This window comes from Mustela nigripes, chromosome 10 (assembly GCF_022355385.1).
Source record: "Mustela nigripes isolate SB6536 chromosome 10, MUSNIG.SB6536, whole genome shotgun sequence".
NCBI classification, from domain to species: Eukaryota; Metazoa; Chordata; class Mammalia; order Carnivora; family Mustelidae; genus Mustela; species Mustela nigripes.
The window spans coordinates 14,447,703-14,469,638 of record NC_081566.1 but is presented as its reverse complement, the minus strand read 5'-3'; the positions used below and the strand labels follow the sequence as shown (position 1 = coordinate 14,469,638).

The following is a 21,936-nucleotide window of genomic DNA, read 5'->3' as shown; positions in this document are numbered from 1 at the left end:
ACAGGGTTTTAAACCAAAGCGAAAGAGATAAAGGAAATTTTCAAAAGCCATAGGACCAGCGGTCTTAGTATGAAACATGCTGCCGGTCACGTTTGAAGGAACATTCTAGAAAGATTTCAGAAAATTTACATTAGTACTTAGTTCTGACTCCAACCAGAGGGGAAACAATATGAGCTCTCCCTCCCCATATTTCAAGTGATATATTTGCCATTTTTGATTTTTGGGAACACCTCTCCTTATTCTTAGAACTGTTAGACGTTTGCAATTTTGAATTAAATTTAGCTCACTAACATTGTTTTAAACCAAAGCTTTTGTCATTTTTAAAGTTAAATCCGCGAGAAGAGGTCTCAAAGAGACACACAGCCCTTTGCTACGATAATCTGAAGTAAAAAAGATCAATTCTAGGAGTTGCAAGCATTCATGTTAGACTTGTGTAATTAAGCATTTTAATGAAAGCAAAGTCCGGAATGGATATTAGTCCCAAGCAGCCCGTTGTCCTAAAATGGGACACAGGTCCAAAAGCTAAATGTCACGTGATTAAAAAAAAAATCGAACGGCACTGAGCTTGTAATGTATATTTTATTTTGCACAAGCTTGCATATATACTGCACATACATTCAGTTTAAGAGAAGATGGAAGGCACACAAGGCAATTGGACTACTGTATCCTTTAAGTGGTACAAAGCAAAAGGTAAAAGTTTGGAGAGTATACAAAAGCTTAAAACACACAAAGTAAAACCCCCTACCCACCCCACCCCCACAACTTTTTCTGTTTTAAAATTTAGTAGCTGCCAAACTAAATTTTTGTACTTTTACTTTAAAATCAATTGTCTACTGCACCTTTTTATTTTCTTTTTAATATGGACAGGGAGTCTCATTTTTTTAATCATATCAATTAATATTACAGTACATCCTTGGTAATACAAAATTGTACACCTTCATCAAATAAATTAGGATAAATTAAACCAATAAATTATGCAAAGTCTTCAGAACAATAGACAACAACAAAAATCCACAATTGAAATTGCCTCTAGCTAAAAAAAAAAAAAATCAAAAATTGACTTTATCAGTTCAGTTATTGTACTATATTCAAATCAAAGGGTCTTTATTACAAAAAAAGAGCTTAATAATGCTATTTACAACATATTGCTAAATAATATAAAGGCAGTGTTTTTTCACGGTTTATACTATATACATATAAGAAGTGGCTGGGACAACATCGGGAGAAGCCATGACCTTTGATTCTTGTAGGTAGTGCTGAGACCAACCCCAAATGCATGTTTTTCTAATTCTATCCTTGAAGTGGTAATATACAATTTGAAAATGTTTCCCCCCTCCCCACGTGGAGGATTAGAATATTTTTAAAACACAGAATGAATACCTTTTCACAAAAGCGGGCCAGTCTGTTCGCCTTTTCTGCTCGTTTGCGCATTTTAGAGGGTGTCAGATTTGAGAGAGGGCTCAGTTAAAAGACTCAAAAGTCCAGACGCTTCCAGATCCTGCTATATTCTTAGAAGGATGATTATGAGAAGATGCAAAGGTTGAATAAGAGTTTTGATCCCAGCTCTGAATATGAACGTTTTAGCTTTAGTTTTATAGATGGTTTACAACCAACAGATCTACAGAAAACAAAACTGCATTTCCTTCAACAGAACATTTAAGTGCAATGCAGTAACCGCTTACTCATATAAACCAGTTACATTCTTTTAAGGGGAGCTTTTTCAAAACAATGCTTCTTGTAATTTGCAAACACAGAGTTTGTACCAGAAGGAAACATTTGTACTATTCACACCAATGAATATTCTATAATATACAGGGCAAAGAGATTTTGCTCTGTCCTCACATGTACACGGCTTTCAGGGAGTCAGTAAACCACGTTTTCTTTGATAAATGTATGATTGCTTCTGAGGGACATCCTGTTTTTAAAGCCCCCAGATCTTCAGCTCTATGACTTAGTATTAACCTGTTTGTGTACGTGCATGTGTGTGTGAGTGTGTGTGTGTGTGTGTGTGTGTGTGGTGGTTACCTGCCAAGTGTTTTCATGTACATAGAAAAGAAATTTCATAAATTTACAGAAACTGCATTACCCTTGCCCTTGACATCTGATGAAAGAGACTGTTATCTTTTAAAAGTAGAGAGCAGGATTTTCAAGAATGCTTTCAATTGTCTATACAGTCACTGTAGTGTTCCTAATAAATTCAACAGATGTTGTGAGAATGTAGTTATTTATTAAAATCTCATGTCTTACGTAACAACAGCCATGAGGTTAAATATTTACATTGCTTTATAAAAGTTCCCCTCTTGCTTTAGTGTTTTTATTTTGCTTTTTTTTTGTTGTTTTTAACATTTTTAAAAATGATATTCACCCACATCCCTAGCACAGCAACAAAGATTCTGCAAACATAAAACACTTGAATTAAATAATACTCGGAGGCACAAAGCAAACTTCAGGAATATGTGGGTGAACATTTCCTTAAATAATTACTACATTCTACCATCTTCCACGTTGTTTTACCATTTAATGTGAAACGTCCTCATTAAACAGCCAGAGATACAGTAAGAATTAAATGTTTTGTTGTTGCAAATAGAACATTCTTTTCACAAAACATAACAAATGTCTAAAATAGGTCCTTAAATCTAGATAGGAAAAGGTAAGCTTTCCACTTCACACGCATATATATATGTATATTTTTACATGTGTGTATATGTGTGTATGTGTCCTCGTGTTCACACCTGCACACACATATACAGCACATGGTATGAAATATTGCTTCTATACTACTTTTCATTAGGCTAAGAAAACACAAGATTTGCACCACAGTTACAAAAAATTGGCTTCTACAAGAATTTTCAAAACTCGAATGCTGCTCAAACAATTGAAGAAAAAATAATTTGCGGTATCAAACTGTTCTAAAAATTCTCTTCTTCAAAAACGTATTCTCCCGCTTTGTTTTAAAAAGACACAAAATATGCATAGCTATCAACGTTATGTCAAACAGCCAGAAAAAAAAAAAGATCTAGTGTTTATTGCAGCTGTAGTAATTGGAAATAAAGTCAAAAAGATGAAATCGAAAGCCACAGAAGGCACAAGAACAATTGTACTTGTGGGAAAAAACTGGTATTTTGAAGGATTTTTAAAAATCCCCCCGCTGGTGCATTTTAGGTCTAGGCACAGACTATCACCTCAAGTGTATATGCAAAAATAATTTAGGGTTAGCAGAAAATAAGTGGTAATGTGGTATTTCAACATGCACTTTAGACTTCTTTTTTCCTATGTAAACTGTCCCTCCCAACTTCATAGAAAGTTAACTTTCTCCCAAGTAGCCAATTTTCACTTGGTGAGAGTTGAGCTGAGATTGGAAAGATGATGATTAAAACAAACCAAACCAAACCAAACCAAACCCAGAATCGTTAAGTAGGAGTTTTGAGAGACAGGCTTTTGTCACTTTCCAATGCACTGGGAGGCACAAGATTTGTGATCGTAAAAAGGGGAAAAACCACCCAAAAGCAAAAGTGATCGAACAAAGAGGTGAGTTTAACCTCATTCAATTTCTACTCTGAAACCATTTCTATGCCTCAGTGAACCTCGAACGGCTATTATCATAGATAAGCACATCAACGTTGGTTGTGAACACACACTTTTGCTGAATCCGTCTACTTAAATTAGAAAGGCAGGGGAAAATAATGCTAAAGATCCAAATGAGCCTGGGATCATTACTGAATTTGCCCCAGATCAGAAGATGCTAGCAGTCTGTCTACATAGGTGAATACACTACGGTTTTGCCTTCTACCTTGTAAATGGCAGCACGATGTTGATGTCAATTACACGGAACAACGAAGACCCAGTGGTTTCAGGACGTGAACAATGAATTCCTACTCTTTCACGTGAAGCAAGACAAAAGAGTGTGACCACAAGTTGAGATTGCTTCCCTACTTTGTGCTGATTGGATTTTTTTTTTTTTTTTGGTTTGCTTTTTATTCCAATGCAATGATTATCCAAACATTTTTTTATTTTTTTCCCCAAGCAAACCGGAGCAAATTGGATCTGCTGGCTTGGTGTGTGCTACGTAGGGGAGCATGAGCTGGATGATGCATTGGTTGGGGGTGCAGAGAGAAGCCCGTGGTGTTCCAGCCCGTGTCGCTGCACACTGCGAGGGCCCGTTAGCCTCCTGAATGATGCTGGGCATCACAGGACTGTGCTGTTTAATTTAAAGTCAGCAGGTTTTAAGGCTTTGTGCTGACAGTAATTGCCTCCATACATTCCTGTCCATCAGCAGAATTTATAAATGATGGTAAATTACAGCGATTGGGTCAGCTAGTTAGTCACATGGGTCAACCTGCATTCTCCAGAGTCAAATGTAACTTTTATGAAAATTAAGGGAAAATGGTATTTGTGTTCAGTATAATCTAAATACCAGGTTTGTTCCTGTGTCATTTTAAGCGTAAGTCCAATGCCCTAAGGGGAGGGAGGGGGGTGTCTGGAAAAGCCTATTACAATGAACAAGGAATTCTTACTGCATCTGCACACAAAACCCATCTGGGAAAACAAGCGTGAATGCCGTAGGACTTTTTTAAAAGCAAGTATGGGACACTGTACACCTCGGAAAACCTGGAAAAAGAGAAAAAAGGAAGAAGAGGAGAACCATTGAAGAAAGCGCACACCAGCAGCCGGCTTCCTTAGGTGTGCTGAAATTGCGTCTTTTGGGTTAACCCCAACCTTTCCTATGCTGCCTACACACGCTTCGCACGATTTGGTCAGTACTAGCTTCTGAATTCGAAGAGACTTTCTCAGTTGCTTTAAAATGCTGTCCCTAAAACGAAGAAACACTTCATTAGACCATCACCACTTGGGATATCCATCAGGGCAGTGTGGGTTCGCGTATGAAAAAAGAGGTCATCCTGACGTGGGCTCCTCTTTGGTGGTGAAGATCAAGTCAGCTCACCACTGTCAACAAGAGTCTAATGTAGGCAGGAATTTTATGGTCAACTTGGGATGTCCTTTATTCCTTACTAGAGAAATGTATTCAGAACATAGTGTTGTTGTTGTTGTTGTTGCTTTTTTTTTTCTTTTGGAAACAAGTGTTAAATATAAAACAGACATAATAACTCGTTGAACCATATAAACCAAATTAAGAGTCCATTTGAAACGTATGTGCCTTTTAATATCTGAAGTGAGATAATAGAAAATGATGTGAAAGGGGTGTTTCTCTATCAAAAATGATCTATACTCACTGATTACGAAGACCCGATTGTAACTCTTAAGAGCGATGTAACCGGAAGATCGGGTGCGAATTTCCAGCTTCGTCTCGAAAGAGTCAGTTTTGTGAAGAATTGCTTTGCCCCCGGAAGAAACGGGTACACCCGTGTGGGCCTACTCGCCGTTTCTCTTATGGAAAGGCTTGACCGTGACTATTTTTGGTTTTGGAATTTGGCCTTTTGGGGTAAACAAGGAATACAACTTACGGAGTTCCAACCGAACAAAATATTTAAGTTTACGTAGTGGTTTCATTGAGTTTTCTGGCCTCGTTAGCAGTAAAAGCAGGAGACACACGTCACCGTCGGTGGGGCAGTGCCGTGTCACGGGTCTCCCTCTGCCAACTGCCATTTGCGATAAACTATCGATCAAGCAGAAGCATCTTTGAAATGCCTTTCCTTGCGACTAGAGAATTTCCACACGTCAACGTTCTTTTTCCCTGAAAATTAACCCTATTTTAAAGTCTCCAAATGTTAAGGGCCTCGGGCAAAAGTAAACTAAAGACCAAAGGAAAATAACCATCCCCTTGCAACGGAAAACCAAAGAAAATGAGCGCAAGATGACGAGGAGGAACTACCAGCTGATTCCAGAACATACCCATGCCTCCCATCCACATCCATAGGAAATCAAAATCTAGACACGTACAACTTAGACATCCAAAGGGGACTGCTACTATTCATACATTCGAAAAGAGTTGTTGAAATTTCTACTCATGAAGCAGCTCTTGTAGGCAGTTCGGGGATTTGAAAATCTCAGGGACTTCACTATCCAGCTTGCAGATGACCTTGTATATGGCCTTCTTCCAGGAAGGATCAACATCTTTGCCTGCGATAATGGCATTGAAAAACTCTCGTAATGTGATCTGCGCAACTTCCAGGAATCTTTCTGGAACCTGCTGATACAAGGGGACAATGGCATTAATAAAGTTTTCAGTTTCAAGTCTCTAGTTCTTCAAAGGAAGCGGAGCTAAGTTCTTTCTTTCAGAAAGGGGCTTTACGTGGCACCCGCATTTGCTAAAAATGGCCGGCCTCTCTTCTCTTATGTAAAGCCGTTATATATAGTAGCACTGTAATGTGGGGTGGACAGCTTTGTGAAGTTCTAGAAAGGGACTTGTGTAAAGGATACACGCAGACGTACTGAAACACCGGGATTCCCTTCTGAATGTTTGGGTGAGAAAAGGGGACACACCGTTGGGATTCCCCACTTTGTTAAACAGGTGCATTCCGCTGCAAGTCTCTGGCTAATCTTTCAGAATTTGAATCCTATTTCCTTTTGATTTCCATTATGAAAACAAAGTGTGGTTCTCAAAAGTAGAATAAGAGATCATTGGGCTTTGATATCACCGAAACCCCCTGTAAATGAAGAAAACCGAAAAATCTGTTTTCTTCTCATAGCAGCAGAGGACTGCTGACTCAAATGCCAAATTGTATATGGGAGTAACATGCACCAGAAAGTGCTCTGCGTACAGACAGGGATAAGGGCATGACATTAACATTGAGTCCCAAAATACAAAATCTCTACCGGTCCTAAAATTCTACATCGGAAATTATTTGACTTTGAGATTAGAATTGCTCCATAAGAGTGATTCATGCAGCTGATAGTACTAACGAAAACCAACATTTCTGGAGTGTTTGTTACGTGTCAGGAGCTCAGTTATGCACAGACTGTGAATCATCCCATTCCGTTCTCCCAGCATCTCTATAAGGTGTCCCTGTCCCCTTTTACTGTGTGGAAAACTGAGGCTCAGAGAGATCAAGGGAATTGTTCAAAGTCCTTACATTCTAAGACAAATATCCTCCAAACATTCTTTTTTTTTGTAAATTATTTTTATATTTTACAAGATTTTATTTATTTATTTTAGAGAGAACGAGAGAGAGAGAGAGAGAGAGAGAGAGGGAGGTAGAGCACAGCATGAGTGGGGGCGAGGGGGGAGGAGCAGATGGAAAAGGACAGATTCCATGCTGAACCAGAGCCTGACACCGGGCTTGATCTCACACTCCTGAGATCACGACCTGAGTGAAATCAAGAGTCAGACGCTCAGCCGACTGAGCCACCCAGGAGCCCCTTCCAAATATTCTTTTGAGAAGCCCTAATTGTTTATCCATTTCTTCCACAGCAATTAATAAGTACGTGTGTTCTCAATTGTTTATTTAATAGTCCAACGTCTTGTCCAGGGAAAGGGGTAGATGTTGATGTCCTTAGTATTCTCTGTCAGCTACCCAAGGTAAAGCATGGCTTCTGTTCCCTACACCAAGATAAAGGATTTGTGGAGCCGTTCCGTGAACTTTTTTTTTTTTTTTAAGATTTTATTTATTTATTTGACAGAGAGAGCTCACAAGTAGATGGAGAGGCAGACAGAGAGAGAGAGATAGGGAGGGAAGCAGGCCCCCTGCTGAGCAGAGAGCCCGATGCGGGACTCGATCCCAGGACCCGGAGATCATGACCTGAGCTGAAGGCAACGGCCTAACCCACTGAACCACCCAGGTGCCCCCGTTCCGTGAACTCTTAATTGCCCATGTACACATGGACACTCAGTAGATTTCTTTTAGTGGGGTACTTCTGCATTAGTAAGTTTTACTTTTATAGTAAGTGCAGATATATGAGGAAGTAAATGCACTGCAGTTGTAGGTGTAGACAGATCTGCCCACACATACGGAAGGGTTCAAAGATTTTCGTCCCAGTTCACATATGCCATTTTACCAACTACACGGAGGTATCATCATGTCGAACAGATTTGATCTCTTTCTCCCACTCTTTCTCAATTTGTGCAATGGACCATTTTATAATGACAGTAACTATTAAGAAAAACTAAAATGATCACCAGGCATTCCTGTTTCATACATTTAAAGTTGGACAAAGAAGTTCACTCCTTCCAAAGGTAAGTCACTTGTCTTTTGTAAAGAAAATTAAAGGATTTTAATTCCCCAGAAAAAGAAAGGACCCCATGTGGGGCCTATCAGAGTCTAGAAAAAGTGAAAATTTTCAGTAGCCTCTTCCAAAGACATCCACCCCAGCCAGTTTCTCCAGACACTGCTGTCCAAATCATCCCAACAACCCCTTGTCCCTGCCTTGTCCCCCAGGGGATGTGTACCCCAGTGGCCATTCCCTGATGAGAATTCATCTAAATTTTCTACACAATGTTGGTAATTTCTCCCCAAATCTCCTGCAGATACATGAGTATTTGTGGGATAGGAGAAGCCTAGAGAAGGGATTGGCTCTCTCACTGACCTCACACCCAAATAAAAAGTCATTAAGCAGCCTTTTTGCATACTCTCCCCTCTTCCCTCAAAGATAATCCTTTGCGTTTTATCAGATGGGCATTACTGAGAGAGGGGATCTGGCTGGAGAACAGTGAGGCAGGGACAACTCCTCACCCTGACTACTTGGTTTGGGAGCTATTAGCCAAATGCTAAAGAAACATAATCATAGGCATTTATTAAAATAAGCATTTCAAGAATTGTGGTTTTCCCTGCCATTGGCAACAGAGGCATGACACAGATCTATGTTCCTTGAACAACTGGGGACGCAGCAGGGCATGGCAGAGAGCAGTGCGGGACATAGGGGATGGTCGCTCCTCCAGAGGAAGTCAGGGTAGACCGGAAGCTCCTCCACACCAAGGGCCCACAGGAGATCTGGTGTACCCGGGGCCAAGGGAGCAGAGGTATTGTTTGAGACCATCACCATCAGAGGAGAGAAGATGCATCTAGAACAGCATCAGTGCTGGAGGAGGGAGAGAAGGTTCTAGGGGGTGCCTGAGGGCAAATCAAAGTAACTTGGGGGGGGGCGTGCTTCTCCCACCCTATTATTATTTGCCATGCTTGTACATGGCTTTTAGTGGGTTTTATCTTGTTTTAAACATTCATTTCTTTTGGTGGTAATCTTGGGCTATCCTTCACCATCTTTTGTATTTGTGTCTTGTGTGGTTTAATTTTTCGCCTGCTTCTATCTAGTTGTAATGAATTTGCCCCGACGTGTCTTTAGATAAAGAGCCACGGTTTCTATTGTGGGTCTCCGCCACAATGCTTAACAAAGTTCTTTTGCATAGTCTTTCATAATGAGAGCCTGCCTTCTGCTTTATTCCACACTGCTCTGGAGTCACATGTAACTTCTCCCTCAATACTTAAACAAGAAAAAAAAATTTTTTTCAATAAGGCTAAAAGCTAGCATTTAAAGAGTTGGAATAGACCTCAAAAGTCATTTTGTAGATGAAGAAACTATGAGACTCTACAAGATGAATAAATTATGAGAACAAGAGACTCATGTGAAATAACATGTCCAGGTGTCTTATCATTAAACCATGCTGGCTCTCTTTTAATGCATTTTCAGTAATTTCTATTTATATGGGGCATCAAAACCTCGACAAGCTGTGGATCTGTGGCTGAGGAAAACCACAGAAGAGCTAGGAACTTCAAAATAAATGTGAATGGTACAAAGGATTCCCAGGAGGAGACTTAGGATATTGGTTTATGTTTGAGAAGGGATGAATTCTTTTTGAACAAATGAAATGGTTTGCTAATTTAGGGCTTACTTTGAGGCAATACTCATACAACAGATTGGGCTGGTTTAAAGCAATTGATAATGAGATCCTCTAATGCTAGAGCAATTAATCTTTTCTGGTGGCTCCAGAGAGGTAAACTGATGGGTGGCAACTGATCTTTTGAGAGGGTGCCAAGGAGTTCCATCCACAGGTAGAAATATCACCCATGAGAAAAGAGACCCTTACCCCTTTCTGCTTTAAAACTTTCCCCAACTCCATTTAACAGACTAAAAGGGGGCCCTTTCTGATTTTGGGGGGGCTGCCTTAGAATCTGGGCTTACGAGAATGGTGGTGTCCATATTCTTCTGTACCTCTTCACACCTAATGGATTTCCAATCACTAATAAACATCTGCAGAAAATCCCTTAGTGACAAGTAATCCCTTATCTAGGTTTCTTTTAATAGAACCTAACAATCTGCAGAATGAACCCCAGAGTGTCTCCTCAGCATCAGGTGGCAACAGTCAATCAAGTCCCTGGAATGCAAGACAATGCAGGCTGCTGGGAGGGGGGAGGGAAGGCCGTGCCTTTGGACATGCCACAGGGAAAAAACAAAAGGCTTCCAAAGTCTCTGGCTGGAACTCTGAAGCTATTGTGGGAGCTGCTCTGCTGAGTGTTCTTCAGGAGAGGAGAATGGAAACTTTGCTTGATAAAAAGGCATCCCAATATAGGAACCTCACCCCAAATGGTCTTGCCTCTCCTTGCCTTGATATTTGGAGGAGAAGAGAATTACGACGAGGTACTTGAATGCACTCATAAATCTGAAGGGGGCTGGCTATCAGCGTCTACCCATCTCATCACGATCATTTGTATTTGAGTCTCCTCAGAGCAAACAAGGGCCTTATGGGCTTTGATGAAATGGGGAAATCGGGAGGACGTTATCAGATCTGCTCCGGCTGTGGCTGGGTTGGGCGCGTGCGCACGCACACATGGATCCACGTGCGCACACGCACACGCACAGTGTGTTGGGTGGGGGGCTGTTCTGCTGTTCTTTTTCTCCCCCCCCCCCCCCCCCCCGCCCCAGAATGAGTGGCAAAGACACATTTTCCCCCTGTCTTCCTCCTCCTCTTCCCAGTTGCTTTACCTTCAAGGATGATTTGTTTTATTAAACTGACTGTCCCTAGCCTCTGCAGTACATAATAAAAGCCTGACATAGCAGGCTGCCTGCCTTCTGTGTCCTGCAGACACTCATCATAAGTGTCAGGGCATACCAAGGTTAGTGGTCACTGGAAGTGTGCTCGCTGGCCCAAACCTTGCCAAACGCTCTTGGCAGCTGAATGAATGTCACAGAGAATAGAAGGGGAATTACAAAGGTTAAAAAGAAGACAGCCTCCCCTATTTTCTGGAGACAGAGAAGCTGATTTTTCACACCTCTGAAAGATCCCCAAGCTCATCCCTTGGCCTTTTGCGGGAGACTTCAACCTGGCCCTTTGCACAGTTTCCCATGGATACCTCTCCATCCTCCATCCCCTTTAAAAATTGGTCCAATGGCCCCATTTTATCAGTGAAATGATCTTTGCTGAAATGGAGGGAAAACAAACCAGGCATAGAGCTCTCTCCCCAGTCCCTCCCCAACATCCAAAGGCTCAAATGGTTTATCAAGGTTATCAATGGATTACAATCTTATCAAGGGAGATCATCTATTCAATTCATCTTTTAAACTATTTTTTTTTTCAAACTCACTTTGAAGGGAAAATGTAAAAGGGAACCCATGTAACGGATGGAAAAGTAACATCGTGGCTAGTATTTTGGTGAATTAGTTGGTGTGTGGGTTTTCTTTCTTCTTCCCCCTCCACTTTTTTTTTTTTTAATACTATAAAAGGGCAATAAAATGCTGACTGTAAGAAGACAATGTCAAGGAGAAAAGGGTACTGGTATTTTGGATACTCTTCACTGCTCGCCTTGGAGAGAGAGTTATTCTTGTCACAAACCCTTTTGTCTGCATCTGCTGACTGCTTGCCTGTAGCCAGCAGCATACTTTAACTGTTTTGTCACCTCCTAACATCACATGCATCAGCTGTTGGGCTTTTGTTACGGGTATTGTAGAACTAATCCACTGTGGCTGTTCTACTGTGCAGTAAATAAAACAGAAACGGGCTTCTCAGACAATTCTGCATGAATATTTCAGATGGCTTTACAACTCCAATTCACAAAATCAAATAAATAAATAACTCCCCCAGCCTCCCCCAGCCTCTACCCACACAGAAACAAAACCCCTCCAACTAGACCCAGATGCCTCCAAGTCAACTGCATTGGAGACACTGACTTGAGCCTTCAAGCAATTGTTTCGGTGAAGTTTAAAGAAATAATGCTCTCTAAACTTGAACGCCGCGGTATTCATATTTATTATTAGCGTTAGACACATCTAATTCCAAAAACTGGGTAAGCAGCTTTGAAAATCTGGAGAGCTACTTTTCTCCTTGGGCTTTCACACACGCGTGTGCGTGCGCGGACACACACACACACACACACACACACACACTTTCTCTTTCTCTCTCTCTCTCTAATGCCATTAGAAATAGAGTTGCCTTGTCTAAACTGTTTTCACTGTCTCCAACTGCATCTCCTTCCCTCCCACTCATCTGAGCAAGGTCAAAGGAAGACGCTTGTGCATCTTGTTCATCCCAAGAGTCTTTCCAAAATGTTGAACCTGTGTAAGAGCCCAAAAGGAAAAGTCGAACTTGGGGCTTTCAAACCTGAATTTACATCATGAGTTCTCTTAGAGTGTGAACAATGCACTAATCACATTTCGCGAGGCATTTTTTCGATGACTTCTAAGTGTCTTTGGAGAAGCTAAAAACAGAAAGGGCCTCTGCACGCGCACACGCGCACACATGCGCACGAAGGTCCTAGGGAAGGAGACAAAGTTAAAGTACTTTCCCGAGCATTCGCTCACCCTGGTGCGCACATGATTCCTCTAAACAAACTCTCCCATCCCTGCTGTTTGTTAAGTAAATATTGATCAAGGAGAGACGGAGCTCCTGACGGCAGTGGCACAAGCTGGGGACTTACACTGCAGACAGAGTGGACTTAAATGGATAAACTCAGATGCTTTAGTAACTCCTCCAAGATTATCAGAGGAAAAGGCAAAAACAGAGACGACATTGCTGCTCCTCTCCACTGTCTCATTCTCCCGGAATTTTCCTGTCGGGGGCAGAGGAGGAAACCTGGAGCAATCAAATATGGTCACAAGATGCCGTGGCGCAGGGTCTCCCTTGCGGCCGGGCTCCCGTTTACCCTGAACGCTCGCCCGGGGCCGCAACGGCCTGGAAGGAAGCCACGACGCCGGACGCCGCGCGCAGTGCATTGTGGGATCACATCCTGACGCCCCGACGTGGCGGGGAAGGCCCAAGGGCGAGAGCAAACATGGATGCGCTTCCGGGAAGCGCAAAATACTCCCCCGGAAGGTGATGCTTGGAACCTTTAAAGAAGTGTCCAGTTCCTGGCAAGTGTCTCACTGTGACGCGTCAGTGTGTACAAGGCAGTATTTTGAGAGATGCTTTGAGTATGTTTGCTTCAGCGATCTTATGGCCCGAGTCAACAAGTTGAGAAAGTTGCTTTGTATTTCCCAAGTTTTATTTCAGTCACTTCATGATGGTGATCTGAACCCCTGTCTTAGAGCTTAAGGGCCAGTTTTAAAATGGTCCCCTGAGATTCGCTGAGTGCCATGGTCAAAGAACGAGCTAGTGGAGTTCCCACCAAACGGCTACATGGTGTTTAAATTTTACTGGGATCCTCACACCTATGTTTGGAAGCCTGGCGTCACCCGGGGTGCCCGGGCTGCGAAGCCCCTTGCCGAGGCCGCCGGCTGATACCAAGAAAGGCAGAGGAAGATTCTGCGGCAGCAACCGGGCTTCGGACTAAAGTCTCTTTCACTCTGATGCTCCAAGTGGCCTTCAGCCTCCGGGGACCGTACGGGACTGGGTCAGCATAATGCCCATGCAGTTTTAGGCCTAAGAGCGGGCTCACTTCCCCCAGTAACGTGTTTTGCTACTTAAATATGTGAAGAGTAAATGCTTATAGGAAGTGGTTATAGTTCAAGGCTGCCCTTAAAAAACAAAAAACACACAATAAAACAAAAATGAAAAAACAAACGCATGTTTCCTCTAAGCAAAGGAACACATGGCAATAACAGTCTGTATCATATTTTTTTTTTTTTTTACAAACCTTCAAAAGAACAATGTTCTGTTGAGCAAAATTCAGTAGCATTCTGTAAACATTAATTTAAGGAAATCAATAGACTCAGTGAGCTAAAGCCATATTGCAAGATAAACTGGCCAGAGTGCCACTTTGTCAAATAGATTTTCGTTTTCTCGGCTAGATAAAGACAGTTTCAAAACGGGGCAAACGTGTTGCAACCAAGGTTTGAAAAGTATGTGGCCTTCAAACAGTCTGCTTGTTCCTACGGCAAAGCTGGATAAACATACTTTAAAAATGATAAGATGGCTTAGAATTGATTTGGCTTTCAGATTCGGCATATAGTAGATTTCTTGGTTGCCTCACAGGAAAAGAATAAAACAAAATCCCACGCATTCAGAAAAAAAAAAAATGTACTTGGGAGAAGGGGTTAAATTGTCTTGAGAAAAGGGGGGGGGGGGGGGGGGGGGGGGCAGTGTCAGTTGGTGCTTGACTTTAAAAAAGAAAGGAAGAAAGAAATCTTTATTCATGCTGACCTGATGGGCAACAGGCCTTCTTGCCAAAATCCAAAAGCCAAACTCTCTAGTGGGTTTGGGATCAGAGGTTTCAGCTGGTGGAAGCTGTTCCCGTTCTGTGCACACCACGCAATGTCATGTTAATGTGCCAGGGGCGGGGATGGGGGACGGAGCGGGAGGGAGACCCACACAACGGTCCCCAGGTTGCTCCCAGCCAGACTGAAAGAGCTGCAGGGATAATTAGAAAAAGTGGCAAAAGGAAAGAGCGTATCTCCGTCTGTCACTGCGGCAGGGACATACATTGAGCTTGTGCAGGAAAACTTCCAAAGGAACACGCCTGGCATCCTCCGGCGCAATACCAGTCCGTGGAGATGCCGGTAGAGGAGCCACCAGGGAGACATGGTGGAAATGGCCCCACTGGAGGAAGTGTAATAAACAGAATGAAGAGTCACATGGGAAGGGCGCGAGGGAGGCTAAGATCCACCTTGAACGGACAGTGGAGTTCCATGAAAAAGTGTCAGAGACGTGAACTTGGGTCTGCAGCGTGGGCAGGGAGGGGCTGGGGAGACCACAGACAATCACCCCTCGTGTGGGCTTCTCTGACAGCAGCGTGGAGGAAGGGCGGAAGTGTGCCCTGACTCCCTTTGTTTCCTTACCTAAATGGAATCTTCCTCATTTCCAAGTGGCTATTTAGAAAATACAGAATGCACAATAAAATTTCTACACCTCCAAGATGTTGATGAGGTATGTGCTGATTTAAAAAAATCACGTGATGATCAAGAACTATGCTTGGATGGAGAGTTTTGACGAATTGTGACTTTTGAGAATAAAAAAAAAAGAATGTCTTAACAGCTACTCTGCCTGCTAATAGTGCATGTATGCTTTTTAAATGGTATAAACCTTCCATTGGAAACTTGATAGAGATATCAAGAGAAATAAAACTGTCTCTCTCCTAGCCCCAGAAAAGGAAGTACTTAACTAGCTTGCTGGGAATAGAAAGGCAAATGCCATTAGAATACATTCTATGACCCTGTCAAAATTATTTTGTGGCACTGAAATTTGGTTCACCAAATATGACGAAAAAGGCTAGTTTATTTGCTCATGCTTGGAAGTCTTGGTGGCATACGTGTCCACAAAGATCATCATGTTATTCGTGGTGACAGAGTAAATGTTCCTTCCTTCCTGAACTCTACCCATGTTTCAAAGAGTGACTCCAACTTTAAATAGACAAAAAAAAAAAAAAAAAAAAAAATGAACAAATAAAATTCAACAAAAAGAAAACCAGAGAAAAAGTAATAAAAATGAAAATCTAATACTTTCCTAATCTCTTTAGCCCCAGGATTCATGGAAGATACTCTTAGATCTTAGACATAACTGGAAGCTCCTGCCGGAATTACACATCTGGTAGGCTGTTCAGTAAGACCTGGACCAAGACTCTTTCATCCAAGAATCATGGAGTTTGGGAATCTCAGGACTCGGAGAAAGTCTGTGTTCTCCAAAAGAGTGAAACAATCCAAACCAGGGGTTGGCAAACTTTTTCTGTAAAGGGCTAGATAGTAAATACCTAGGCTTTGTGGGCCACATTCTCTTTCTGTTGCATATTCTTCTTCTTGTTTACAACTTTTTAAAAATATAAAAACCATTCTGAGCTCAGAGTCATAAAAAACAGGCCGAGCGAGGGCCGGATCTGGCCAACCTCTGCTCTTAGCTAAACTTGAGGGCTAACAATGGTCCTGAATGCACTTTCATTCTTCACCAATCCCATGTGCCTCACCGGGTCAGCACACTACTTGTTCCTGTAGGGTAGCTGGGACTGCTTCACCCAAATTCAACCTGCAATGTCTTGCCATTCCTCAGATGCATGGAAGGCTGCCCATGTCTATGGGCACACCCAGCGATCATCAAGGCCCAGGAAGACTTCAGTCCTTCTCTGCCGTGATGAGGAGCATTTTATTAGAAATGTTCCTGGCAGGAAACATTCAAATGTACGAGCTGGAGGAGTCCAGACCCTCCTGCACAGCACATCAAAGGAATCAGCTCCGTACTTAGATGGAAAAGCAAGCAGCGTACCTTCACACAGCAGTGTTAACTCCCTTCCCCTCAAGGTAGCCCCACGAATTATGTGCCATTGGTATCTGAGTTCAAGACAGGCTGATAGTGCTTAAAGTTTAACTTTTGCTACAACTACTGGGTGAGATGGTAGAATAAATAGGGCCAAGCTCGGTGCCACTCTTGGATGGGACATTATCCAAAAACAACAAGACATAAACTCTCCAATATTGCACGAAAGGAAGCTGGGGCACAGATAATCCACAGTTACTCCTGTTTCGTTCAAGAATGCATTACGTGATTGTTTTCTGTGGCGGGTTTATCTTCGTAATTAAGCTTTGCCTAGACTAATATGGAAGCTAGTCTGCATGTCCCGTATTCGTGCTAACAGAGCTGAGGAGCCCAGGGAGAAACTGTTAGGAAGTGGGGTTCAGGCAGGATGATGAGAAGAGCATCACCCGTGGCGAGCATCAGAGAAGGCACCGTGAGGTACGGATGATGATCAAAAAAGTGTTTCTTGAGATCCCTGGATCCTAGGAAAGACCACCACTCTGGCGACAACAGAGTATGCATCCCAAATAATATTGGGGCTGCTCTGAAAAGGACTGGAATTAAAGGCCTCCATCAGGTCTTTTGGTTTTGACTAAAGGATTTTAATTCTCTCAGAAAAATTCTGTTTTGTGTTTCTAGAATATTCTATTGGTCTTTCCTCCACAATTACCCTTTGCAAAAGGAAGGATGAGTTGTATTTCAAAGCAACCTAAGAGCTTGGAATGGCACTGAAATTCCTTTTTCAAGAAAGGGAAATAGTTTGGGAAAGGGGAGGAACTGATTCTTGAACGGCTCCCAGGGGCCTTTGGGAGCCTTCCAGACCCATGCCAACACCTAACGGGACTTGAGGTAATGTTTGTGATGGGGAGTCTTAGGATGCTGTCAGGGATTGGCTCTTGCATTGGTCCTGCTGGAAGACAATTACAGGAATTGATATACAGATTTTCTTGCCACGGTCAGGCCACTGAAAATGAGAAATCTTTGAAAATTGTCTCTATATTAAAGGAAACACGGTGGCCTTGAAACCAGAGCCAACACTGCTTCCAGCTGTTCTTTGCACCACTCTAACCCCCACAATTGTTCTCAACAACATACTACCTTTTACTAAAAGTCACCTTTAGAATCAGATTTTACTTTAAAATGCTATGGAGCCCCTCCTCCCCCACAAAAAAAAAAAAAAAAAAAAAAAAAAAACAGACATTGGGGGTTAGGACCCTAAAAAGATGAGAAATACATATCCAAATGACTTGTGTGAAGATTTGATCCCTACCGACCAGAAACGCATGAACACATACCAAATCCCACTGGGAAAGACTTTCACGATCAAGATTACCACCATATTGGGAGTCCTTAAAAGAAAAGGTGGTGTTGCTTTTACAAAAATTGCCAACCCAGCCTAGTAGTGAAGGTAGTTATACAAAACAACCCTTTCTGTCCCAAACGAGGGCAGATGTTGTATCTTAGACAGAGGTTCACGCACAGCGCAAAATCTTATGGTTGGGGGGAGGTGTGCCGTAGTGCAATAACGTGTGGGCACAGGTATACACGCCCTCTCTCAGTTCGTTCAGTTCTGCTCCATCTCCTAGAAAACCCACTTGCGTGAGGGCTTCGGCACAAATGTCCTCACTGTTCAGCTGCCCCCGCCAACACAACACGTAAAGTGAGCAGAGTATAACGATCGTGCCAATTCAGTCGATAGATGTTTATGAATGTAAAAAATTAGTCTTTCTAATCCCAGCACGGGAGTTGCCACGTCTCCAAGGGCACTGTTGAGATTCAGATCTGCAAAGAGAGCCTTGGGAGAACACGACAATGGGCACCCTAGAGACTTTCACTGAGATAATTAAGCCACAGCAGAACCACAAGGGTAGAAGTGGCCCTACATGGACACCATCTGGATTCCTAGGGGCTCCACAGTCACTGCTGAAAGCTTTGCCTCGTGCCCAGGATTTATTTCAAGAAGGCGGAAGGTCTTCTAGAATCACCGAATTTCAGAGATAGAACAAAGCTCCGTGTCTCATCTTATCACTTGACAGGTGAGCAAAGCAGAGCTCAACGTGGCAGGTGTTGTCAGAGGCAGACCCCCCCACCAATCTGGTGCTCCCTCTGCCAGACCCCATCCCCTCACTGCTGCCCTTCTCATCTGGAACCCATGACTCCGGAATCCTGGACCCGTTCCAGGCTAGTGTCACCTGTACAGCCACACCTGGGGCAGAAGGACTCCCTTTCTCTTTTTAAAACCAGTTTTGCATTGACTCTTTGTCCCAATTCTGATGAGAACTCCCTGTTTGCTCATTTGTTTGTTTGCCTATTTAGGGTCAGCAGGAAATGGTGCAAGAGTTGAGCTACTGATAACAGCAACAAGGTAACTTTTACTTGGCTGCATGAATTAATAAAAGCAGATGCTTATACAGCACCTACTTTGTGCTAAGGTCATCATGTCTAGTCATGTCATTCTCAAGACAACTCTGTGAGGTAGTTGCTATTATTTTCCTCATTTAATAGACGAGGAAACTGAGGCACAGGGAGGGTAACATACTTGTCAAGGTTTCAAGGGTTTCAAGGACCCCAGGAGCCAGTTCCAGAATCCATGCTGCACTATTATTAGTTCACGACCACTGACATTGCAAAGACTCCCCCAAAGGATTTCCTTCTTAAGATCTCAAGGTGATGCTTTCACATAAAATAACACTGACTTATAAGTAAACACTTTGTTTCCTCCTGAGAATAATTCAGAGGCCGGAGCTTTCTTGCCCTAGTTTTATCATTTTAAAGAATCAAGCCCAAGACGAAGGTCATGTCTTCATGATACCAAATACCCTGATACTTCATCTACAAGAACACTGAAAACATCCTGACAATATAGGATGGTGGATCTGCCCGTTTTGTTGTTGTTGTTGTTGTTTTTAATTTTTTTTTTTTTTTTTTATTTCGCTGGCTATGTCCTGGAGACACAATCAGATTTGCCAGAATAAGAATACTTGCCAAGTCTCATCAATTGTTCTCATGGGACCATCTTAACCAAAAAGCGCTACTGAGATGTTACTCAAGAAATCCAACTTCTGAGGATAAACTTTTGGGACAAACAAAACAAATCACAGTGGGTGTGTGTGAGAGAGGTACAACCACCAAACCACAGTGTGGCCTGCCCATAGCTCGAATTAGGTCCCGTGGTCTGCTAAGTGTAACCGTCCCTTGAGAAGACACAGTCACGCCAGAAACGCATTACAGAAGGGCAGCAAAAATGATCACGGGCAGCCCACTTACTGTACGGGATTAGATTTTTAAAAAGGATTAGAGCCCCTTAATCTGGAGAGATGAAGATTAAGAGGGAGGAATGATCAAAGTCTATAAAATCAGAAAGGAAATGGAGAATATGGCCATAGTCCTGTTCACAAATCCCAGGATATTATAACAAGGGAGATCCCTTTGGAGTTCCAGGGAAATCACTTTAAGAGCCATAAAAAGAAGATACAATTTTCACAGCAGGTAATAAATTTAGAGAATTATTATCTTGAGGAGTGGTATACTCTGAGAATGCAGTTAGGTTTGAAAAAAAAGGTTTAAATAAACCCATGGGTGAGAAAACCATAATGAGCTAATAATGGAAGCTTGGGAATGTTCTAGGGACATCCTGAGTCTTTTGAAAATGATTCCAACAGTGACAGGTACCAGCCTCTCCCAACGGGCTTTCTGCCCAGGGGGCTGGGTAGCCAACAGATCTGACCACCTCTCCCTTCACTCTTCCGGCCAGATCGTTCCTAATATTCGAAAAGGGGCTCTGACTGGAACGTGTTCCGATCTGGTACAATACAACAACTCATTCCTCGCAGGGAGTTTTCTTTATTCTTTGCTAGTGTCTCTGTCCTAGGGTCTGACCATGATTTCCATAAAAATATGAACTTAATCCTTAAAACAAAAAATCTTTGTCTTACTCAAAGATAGAGACATTTCAAATATCTTATGTTGTGGTAGTTTAGAGATTAAAAAAAAAAAAAAACTGGTTAAATTCTCTACGGGGGAAGTTACTGATAGTATGGTAACACAGACCAATTACTTCAAATTTAAGGGGAAATTAAACATCCCAATTATGAAGCACCCATCACAGCCCAAGAGATTAAACTCGGGAATTTACTGCAGTTAATGGAGAAACCAGCACACCTTCTCAAAAGCTGTATTTCTGTGAAACACACAGGATAAGACTGAAGGGAAATGTTTTAGCTTTTTTCCAGAAGATCCAAGCGCTAATCACTTTAACTATCTAATAATAGGTCACTGTTGGGGCTGGGGAGGTTAGGGCCGCAGGAGGAGGCAGGGGACTTTGGTAGGGGGTAGAGTGGAGATGACGACTCCATTCAGAGAAAAAGAACCTTCAGACGACCATAACATGCACAGCGGAGCATGAAGAATCTTTCCTGTACTCGCATTTGAGACTGCTCTCTGAAAATTGGTAAAATGTGGCAATGCGTAGAGAGCAAAAAAAGGAGCCAAGGAGAGGAAAGGCGTGGCATGCAGGAGAAAGGCATCCGTCCAACAAGCGGTATCTAATAACTCCCCATCCTAGCCCAATCTACCATCAGACCCCGGGAGCCGTCCCTTGGTATCTGGGCAAACTGTAAGTTTGAAAATGTCAGCCCTCGTGTTGGGGAGCTATGCAAAGTCACCATCCATCTGGGGAACGGAGAAGTAGGAAGGTGGCAAGGGGGTGGGGCTGGGTCAAGGGGTAGAGTCGCCCTGCTTCTCATTGTGGACCTCAGAGTGATTTGGGCAAGAAAACTGGGACATCTGGAGTTCAGAAGTCGAGGAAAATGGGGAAGAACCGGGAAGATGAATACATGATCATCAGCGACACAAAAGAACGGAGCAGAGAGACGCCTGGGCTTGGGCACTCGCGTCTGGCAAGGAGGCCGGCAGCCGGGCTAATGAAGCATTTGTGGTGTGGGATGTTTGCCAGCGCAACAAAGAAGATGTGCTTGGGCTCTGCAGATGTGCCAGGGCCCCCAGAGCAAAATAATGACATAATCACCATCAGTGTCACAGACCAGACTGTACACAAGGTGACAGGGGAGGGGGGGGGGGCTGTAATACACACACAGGGAGGACTCACCACGGCCCATGGCGGCGGCTGCCCCGAGGCCTGGGAGGCAGGCAGAGCCACCTAGCTTCGCTGTCTCTAGCTGGATCTTCGATCCCGAGGTAAGGCTTGTCCCCCAAGCACCGGTGGGTGCTTCTCCTCTGACCCAAGCTGCTCCCAAGGAGGCAGCAGCAATCTGAAAAGCTTATGAGAGCTTCCGACTGGTAGGAAAAAAGGCAGAAGGAAGAGAAGCAAAGGGAAGTAGGAGGAGAGAATTTTGAGACACGCTCCCTCCGTCTTCTGCCAAGTTCTGGGCTCAAAC

At 43.0% G+C, this 21,936-nt stretch overlaps 1 protein-coding gene across 7 annotated transcripts in view; it reads right to left on the bottom strand.

Annotated features, from left to right (window-relative positions):
• Positions 1–560: 560 nt before the first annotated feature.
• Positions 561–21,936, bottom strand: part of PROX1 (prospero homeobox 1) — a 52,406-nt gene continuing 31,030 nt past the window's right edge. For 6 of the 7 annotated variants that reach the window (XM_059412682.1, XM_059412683.1, XM_059412684.1 and 3 more), the window contains one exon: positions 561–6,148. In XM_059412682.1, the coding sequence (XP_059268665.1) occupies positions 5,960–6,148 (189 nt within the window). In that variant the 3' untranslated portion in view covers positions 561–5,959. The remainder of the gene's footprint in view (positions 6,149–21,936) is intronic. The other variant, XM_059412689.1, reaches the window with a different exon arrangement.